Source organism: Nicotiana tabacum, chromosome 4, assembly GCF_000715075.1.
Source record: "Nicotiana tabacum cultivar K326 chromosome 4, ASM71507v2, whole genome shotgun sequence".
NCBI classification, from domain to species: Eukaryota; Viridiplantae; Streptophyta; class Magnoliopsida; order Solanales; family Solanaceae; genus Nicotiana; species Nicotiana tabacum.
Genome location: NC_134083.1, coordinates 130,114,909 through 130,123,488, shown reverse-complemented (window position 1 = coordinate 130,123,488; position 8,580 = coordinate 130,114,909). Strand labels below are relative to the sequence as shown.

General features: G+C 30.3%; 1 protein-coding gene across 1 annotated transcript; it reads left to right on the top strand.

Moving 5' to 3' along the window:
- The first annotated feature begins 5,402 nt into the window (after positions 1-5,402).
- Positions 5,403-8,288, top strand: LOC107780126 (protein LE25-like). The gene is made up of 3 exons (XM_016600647.2): positions 5,403-5,595; positions 5,963-6,084; positions 7,879-8,288. The coding sequence occupies exons 1-3, from the start codon at positions 5,509-5,511 to the stop codon at positions 8,033-8,035; spliced, it is 366 nt and encodes a 121-aa protein (XP_016456133.1). The 5' UTR covers positions 5,403-5,508; the 3' UTR covers positions 8,036-8,288.
- Positions 8,289-8,580: the final 292 nt, after the last annotated feature.

Here is an 8,580-nt window from a genome sequence, read left to right as displayed (position 1 = left end):
ATGGTTTGGTCATAAATTAGTCACATGGCTCACCTAGTCTTTGCCTGAAAACTCTTCATGTTTCCAAGCAAAGAGGGGCAGCTGTGAGCACCTAATATTTTACTATATTTGAATTTTTATCACCTTCTACTATGTAAATATTTTCAGAAATTTAATATATATTTTTTTAGCTTTGTTACATTTTTTTATATAGGGTAAAAATTACACTTATATATATAGGGTAAAAATTAATAATAATTTAAAAGGTCAATTATTACTATTAGTATTATTTTTATTATTATTTTTATCTTTATTTTTAAATAAAATGAATTAAAAATCGAAAATAAATAAAAATTAATTTTTTTAAAAATAAATTTCGGATGGGGATTAAAAAATATTAAAAGTAGAAATATAAAATTAAAAAGTAAAAGTAAAAGTAGGTAGAAATTGTTTAATAAAAAAAAATAAAAGAAAGTGGAAAATTAAAAAAATAAAAGTATAAGAATGTGAAAATTTTAAAAATGAAAAGTAAAATAAAGTTGGAAATAAAAAATAGAAGTAAGGGTATCTGATTTTTCTTTAATAAAAGTAAAAGTAAGTGGAAATTAAAAAAAAGTAAAGTAAAATAAGTGGAAAATAAAAAAAGAAAAGTAAAAAAAGTGGGATTTTAAATATATTAAAAGTAAAAAAAGTGAGAAATTAAAAAAATAAAAGTAAAGAAAAGTGGGCAATAATTGTTTTTTAAAAATTAAAAAATGGGAAGTGGAAATTATTTTAATTAAAATAAATAAAAAAATAAAATAAAAAATTAAAAATTCCGAATTTTTTTCTATAAATAGAAGAGAAATGTGAGGGGAAAAAGGGAGGAGAGAAGGAGAGAAAAAAGAGGGAGGATTTTCTTCGTCTAGGATAAGAAAATTTCTATTCGTGTCATTATTTCTTCGTCTTTCTTTAGAAAAAACCAGCAGCTTTACCACCCAAAACAACCTTTAAACCTCCATAGAACAACCTTTTAAATACCATAAACTACCATCCAAACCCAGTCGAAATAGTGATGTTTTTAGTTGAGGTCGTCGGCGAGTTTCGATGCTCCATTTGAGGTCTTGCGTGCGGTCTAAATGAGTTTAAGATTCAAAGCTGTAAAACCGTAAAGTTTCAGATTCAATTTTTGAGGCCCACTTCTTATCTTGTTTTGATTAATGATATGAGTTGCTTCTTTTTCTTTTGGTGTTCTTTGGTGTTCATTTATATCTTGAATGAATGAAATTATTCTCTATTAAACATGCCAATTTTTGAGCTTCCTCTTTGTATATTTATTTTAGTTCATTAGCATGTTCTCTTAAAAAATGGTTCATCCATAAATAATTTAATGAAATTTGCTAATTGATAAGTGAGTTGTGATTGTTCATAAAAAAAATAATTTCTTATTGAAATGGAAGCTCAAGCAATGTTATGTCTCTATTTGGTTATTTAGTCTTTCATGTGTTAATAAATGAGCTTTAGTAGTTCCATCTTTGTTTTAAATTAGTTGTCAATAGTCTAAAGTATAGAGTTAAGTTGTTAAATAAGTTTAACTAGAATTATGTCACTGTTGAAGATCCAATGTTTGGGCTTAGACACATGAGTTGTTGAAGGAAGTGGGTTTGTGAGATTACTATAAGCTAATGAAGAAAGTTATTTTATTTTTGGGCCAAAACTTGATATCTGCTAGGCCCATTAATCTCATACAATGAACCCCTTTTGTAGTTCTTGAATAATTAATTTAATCTATTTTCATGCTTTTCTACAATGACATACTCTTATGGCTTTATAAATCTCAAATTAGTTTAAGACAAATAATTCATAAATTTCGTAGCTTGCTTTAGGCACGATTAATAATAAATCATCGCGACTGTGGGTACGGCTCCCGTGGCATGGTCACGATACGTAATCCCCAATTCGAGTGTGCGTTTCACGTGACTCGACCACAACTTCAAACAATAATAAATAAAATTAAACACGTTGTAGATTACGGTTGCGTTTCACGTGACGCGATTTGCGATGTGTATAAACAACGAGTGTACGACAATGTAACTCGTCTCATATTAATTCCATAAAATTTTAAAATGCAGTAATATAATAAAAGCGGTAAAAGGAATAAAAATGCGCATATAAGTTTAAAACATATATTAAATCAGATAACCATGCCAATTATTAATAGTTGAGCGACCGTGCTAAAACCACGGAACTCGGGAGTGCCTCACACCTTCTCTCGGGTTAACAGAATTCCTTACCCAATCTTCTGTGTTTGTAGACCATAAATAAGAGTCAATTTTCCTCGATTTGGGATTCTAAAATAAATCGGTGACTTGGGACATCATAAATTATTCCAAGTGGCAACTCTGAATAAATAAATAATCCCATTTCGAATAATGTCACTTAAATTGGAAAAACTCTCCTATCCCCCCGGGAAAAAGAAGGTGTGACAATAGGTCATGTCTGTTTCATCACCACTTGATTCACTGTTTTCCGCCTTGAGAACCAAGTTCTTCTCCTTTTTGGGCTCTCTACTTTCAAGATCCTTCTTCTTCTTCTTCTTCACCTCATAGGTTTTTAGATTTCCAATGAGTTCATCAATAGTCAGCTTCTGCAGATCCTTGGCTTCCGTGATAACATTGACTTCTCTCTCCCAGGAACCTGGTAACACACTGAGTATTTTCCTAACCAGTTTGTTTCTTGGGATAACGTCTCTAAGGGAGTGAAGCTCATTGATGATTGAGGTAAAACGCATGCGCATGTCCTGAATGGACTCATTCTCCTTTATCTTGAAGAGTTCATACTCAGTAGTAAGCATATCGATTTTTGACTGCTTGACCTAACTAGTTCCCTCATGTTCAGTTTGGAGAGCTTCCCAGATCTACTTGGCATACTGACATGGTGAGATGCAATTGTATTCATTTGGTCCAATCCCACAAACAAGAATCTTCGTAGCCCTGAAGTTCTTCTCGATGGCCTTTAGATCAACATCATTGTACTCATTTCTTGTCTTTGAAACTGTAATTGTTCCCTCACCAATGATTTTCACGGGGACAAAAGGTCCATCACATATCACATCCCAGAGCTCTGAATCCTCAGCCATGATAAAAACCACGCATTCTCGCTTTCCACCAACTATAGTATTGGCCATTGAATCTTGGTGGTCTGTAAGTTCATTGTCCTTCTTTGAAGTTTGGTGGAGCAGCCATGTAGATTCTTTCTAGGTATTAACCTTTTAGAAAGAGCCTCCCCTGATACCAATTGATAGAAACTAAGGGTCCGCCAAACTATATAGAGAACCTGATTTCTCTATCAATTCCTACAGTAACTGCAGTAAGTAAAGAACACAACGATATTTACATGAAAAAATCCAAACTCACGAGATTAAAAATCATGACCTGCACTGGTAGGATTTCAAATTAATTAACTAAACAAAATTTATATTACAACTTGTTGCAATCTAGGAAGTAAACTCGTAATCCCTCAACCCTTACAATAACTCTATTGTAAGCCTCTTTGCAATAACTCTATTATAAAGCAACAAACTTGACTAACTCTAGTCAAAACAACCAAAGCGATAATGGTTTAAAATATGTCATATTGAGTGCTTCTGAAATGTTGTGTAGGAATTACAATTCAATAACATAAGACAAAGACATAACAATACAAAGGACACAAGTCATAATAAGTACTGAGATTTGGTCCTTTGCTTTGTTGTTCAATGCTCTTAGGGAAACAAGGGCGGCTGCACACTTGAGAGAGTAAATGTTTTAGGTTTGCAAGTGTTAAGTGAAACCACTTACCTCATGTTAATAATATATCTGTGAGGTCATGAAAAATGATGCAAGGGAGTGTCCGGTACACTGCACGCTTCAACAGTGTTGTTGTACCGTTGTGAGTACAGTGCAACAACTTTAACAACTGTAGAGTTGACTAGTACTGTGACCGGAGGAACTGATCTCTATATGTTCCTTCTGATGTTCCCTCATCTGATTTCATTGAGAATTGAACCAGACATCTGACTAGTTACTTTGAACGCAAGGAAACTAATTGTATCGGGTTTTTTATTGGGTTCTCTCATGAAGTTTGTCAAATCATCAAAACTAACTACGCATAACTTATCATTAATCAAGTAATTAATTTTTGCTAAAAGATGTATTAATTGAACTTTGCTAACCTCACAAAAATCATTACTGTAGGGTAATCGTAGTCTGCCGTCCACTAAGGCTCACTCTCCCTTATTTATTTATTTTTATGTTTTGAATTTAAATTCAATATATTGATAGTATAATAATATTTACACTATTTGTTGAAATTAACCTGTCATAAATCTTTTCTAAGTTATCAATTGTTCTTTCTGTTTTATTTTATGCAATCTTTACAGACAGGGTACGAAGGTTTAAAAATGGTGTTATTAAAATTTATTGTCTTAAACATGTCAATATTTGTGTGACTCTAAAAGCTTGTCATTACGAATAAAGAGTTACGTTAAATTGCTTACATAATTAGCAAAGATCATTCTATTTAAAATTAGACAAAAAAGAATAGAAAAGCAATCTTATGATAAAAATTATTTGTAATTTTTTAAGGGGCCGATTATATAAATATTAAGTCAGCTTATAAAACTTAAAGCTAGAATATATAAATTTTAAAGTGAAATGCTCTTGTTTTTACTTTTTGATTTATTTTATTTGAAACCTGCTGCTTATAGAAGACAAAAAATAGTTCTTCTATTTTATTTTATGTGACACATTTACTATTTGGAGAATTAAAACAAAATTATTTTATTATATTTTAATGTATATTATAATATCTGAAATTGCTAATTATTATAATTTATAGTATATTTTATTAATTTTTAACTATATAAATTTTAATTTTAAAAAATTTATAATTTTATATTTAAATTCACACCATAAAATGTAATCCCTCCGTTTCAGTTTATGTGAATCTATTTTCTTTTTAGTCCGTTCCAAAAAAATAATCCATTTCTAAATTTGGAAACAATTTAGCTTAAACTTCTAATTTTACTCTAACTGAGAAACTTTTATAACCAAATAAATACTCTAGATCCCTTTTTGATTTGTTTAGGATTAAAAATTTAAATTATTTTTAATTTTTTTAAATTCCGTAACCAATGAAATAGGTGAACATAAATTGGAACGGAGGGAATAGTTAACTTACATTGACATTGGTTCTCACTGACTCACGTAAAGTGGAATGGAGGGAGCCGTATACATTTTGGACCTAATAACAACCGTATCTATCGCCCGTGCATAATCGTAAACGGTTGACAACTACTGCAACGTGTCAACTGATCAACAATAAGAACCTGCCCATTTTCCACGTTAAATAAACGTGGCGCCACTTCGTTCTCTCTCCCAACGCCAATAAAAAACCTGCAAAATGCGCTCTTTTGCTTCATCTTGCTAACAAACAGATCGAATAGAAAGCAATTCGTGAAAACAGCTAAAGGCTAAAGCAAGCTTTACTAGTTACTAGGAGGAAAAGAAAATGCAGGGAGTTAATGAGAAAACAGCTAATGCAGCAGCCTCAGCAAAGTCTGGCATGGAGAAAACCAAGGCCGCCATTGAAGAAAAGGTATCATCTCTTCGTTAATATATTATATAGTACACATTCCCTTCAAGTGCTTTTTGTAAGGTACTTTCTCCTCCGTGAGCTTATAACCATTTCAAAGTGTTTTTAAATATTTAAATTTTGTTTAAAAAATAAAAATTTATATAGGAAATTAGTTTACATGAACAAGAAAGTATATTTTTAAGACTTACATGGTCAATTTACTTACATGGTCAGTACGTGCACTGTATTTGCACGACAAACAATTGGATTATTCTTTTGACTCGAAGCCTTGAAAAAAATCAGCTTCCTAAAATAAAGTTAACAGGCAGAGACTGTAAAACATTGGGTGTAATAACCGGCCATTTATAGTTTGTAACATATTTAACAGGCAGAGAGAATCACAACTAGGGACCCATTGAAGAAAGAGATGGCAACAGAGAAGAAAGATGACAGGAAAACTGCTGCTGAGCTGAACAAGAGAGAAGCCAAGGATCAAAATGCAGCTACAAGGTATGTGCATTTATCTTCAGCATTAACACACAAATAGAATAACTCATTTTTAAATTTAGAGACAATGTAATTGAAAAAGAATTAATTTATTTTAAACAAGAACTTTTATAGTCATACAAATAATATCATATGCAAATGAATATTTAAAATTATAAGTTTCAATAGAATTATAATTACAGAAATGTTAAAGACATGTTTAATATTACATATTTCAAAAGTCTTGTTTATTTTATATTTTTTAAATTTCAAAAGTCTTGTTTTTTTTAACTTCGCTTGTTCAGTCAAATAAGCTTCCACGTAAGTTAGAATGGAGGGAGTATAAATATTGAAGTATAATTTCAACTTATTAAATTTGAATTTTGAATTCTCTTATTAAATTTAAAGAATATTAATTATTTTAAATTATAATTTATCTTTTAGTATATTATACCATGTCGCATTAATAGAAATTCAACTGACCTCTTTCTTCTCAATACAATAATTCATTAACTAAGCGATATGAACTTAATAGCTTGTTTGAATGGTTGTTACATATCGTTCGTTTTATAATGTATCGTTTTGTATTGTACTGTACTGCATCGTTTGATGAATATAATATTTGGATAGATTGTGTCATTTGCCATCGTTTCATGATATCACGCACCAGCAATATAAAGAATAAACTTGCATATTATAAAGAAAAATTACGATACGAGATAAAATTACTATATAAATGATAAAATAAAATTATTTAATAATAATGAAGGGTGAGATTGACGACGCGACCACACCAAATCGGTCGTTACATAAAGTGTCACATTTCAGTCGTTACGTATACAATAAAATTTTAAGTAACAATCAAAACAAACATCGTAATTAAAGTAACAATACGATACAATACAATAGGTAACAACCATTCAAACAAGTTGTAAAGAAGAAAAAAAAAACAAACTATGCAGTCATCGTATAACATTTTTGTTTCTTTTTCTTTAATATAAGTTTTATTATTTACTATTATTACATTATTAAAATGACGCTTTATTAGCGCAACACTTGGCTTAATATCGTTGTCCACTACTCCTTTTAACATAGCACAAAAATATTTCTTACTTCTCAAAAATATTATTTTTAAAATTTTATTTTATTATTCACAATTCTTTTGGTTTTATTCATTTCTAATTTTACATATAATCGAAAAACTATCATATTTAAATTAAATTGTAATTTTAAATTTTTTTAAAGTATAAACAGATAAGTAATTTTTTACTATTTTGTCCTAAGTCTACTGATATTCTTAATAATTGCTAATTTTTTGTATTATTTGCCATAAGTAAATGAACTTTTTTTTATCTCAACTCAAATATTTCTATGTGTAAATTCAAATAATATAAATTTCGCAATTTGAATTGGCAGTTTTCTTTTTATAGATATAGACTACCATATTAGGATGAAACTACTCCCCAATTTGAAATGGCATTTTTTTGTTTTTTTATTTTAAAATAATTTTAAAACTTCAACTTTGTTGGAACTTTGTCCTAAAAATTTACACTTGTCATCTTATGATTATGCTACTTGGCATCATATAATTGTTTTACTTCTCTTACTATATACAGATAATTATTAACAACATATAATGTATACTTTAATTCTTTTTAATTTAAATTCAAAAATAAACTAATAATCATCTAACTTAACTAACTTTGTCCTAATTTGCCAAGTGGCCTATTGTAAGTCTGTCACTTGACTTAACGTGGAGATTTCTCCTCTCTTTTTAATAATATATATACAGAAGATTTTGAATTCTTTCTTCCATAGGGATAGTGGAGCTCAGGGTTACACTACTACCGGGGTGCCAGAATACTCAACGACTGCTTATGACCCAACAGAAGACGTGACTGGAGGTGGAGGGCCAATGCGCTCCGGCCATCCGACTTCGGCGGGAAGTATACAAGATTCCAGTTTTCCTTGTTGATCTAGCACTCTTTAGAAGAATAAATGTTTTGGTTCATCGCAAATTTCATGGTGCAGTTAATTATCTCTTGTTCGTATATATTGGAGATTTGGAGTTGGAGTTGGGCGGACGCTCTCTCACTCTCCGACAAACACACGCACTCACTATAAAATGTGTTGTATTGTATTGAATCTTGGGTTGGAGATTTGTTTACAGAAAAGGAACATTCACTATGATGATGATGCCAGTAATTAATTCATTTTATAACTTCGAACTCTTGCTCATTGGAACCTCTTTGAGTCGGTAATCCTGTTTCTTTGGCAACCGCATTACAAGCCTTACCCATTTGTTTGAATTTATCATCTGATTGAACCTCTACCTCTTGTGAGCATTTAAAACTGTTATAAGCTTTTAAAACCTAAGTTATAACGAGAATGAGAAACTACCAGGCTAAGCACTTTTTAAAAATTATTTAAGAAAATAATATCACTTTTTTGTTTATTCCATAAATAGCAGATTGTTTTTACGTAATTAGCATATTGCAAAGATTATGGGACAGTTAATTA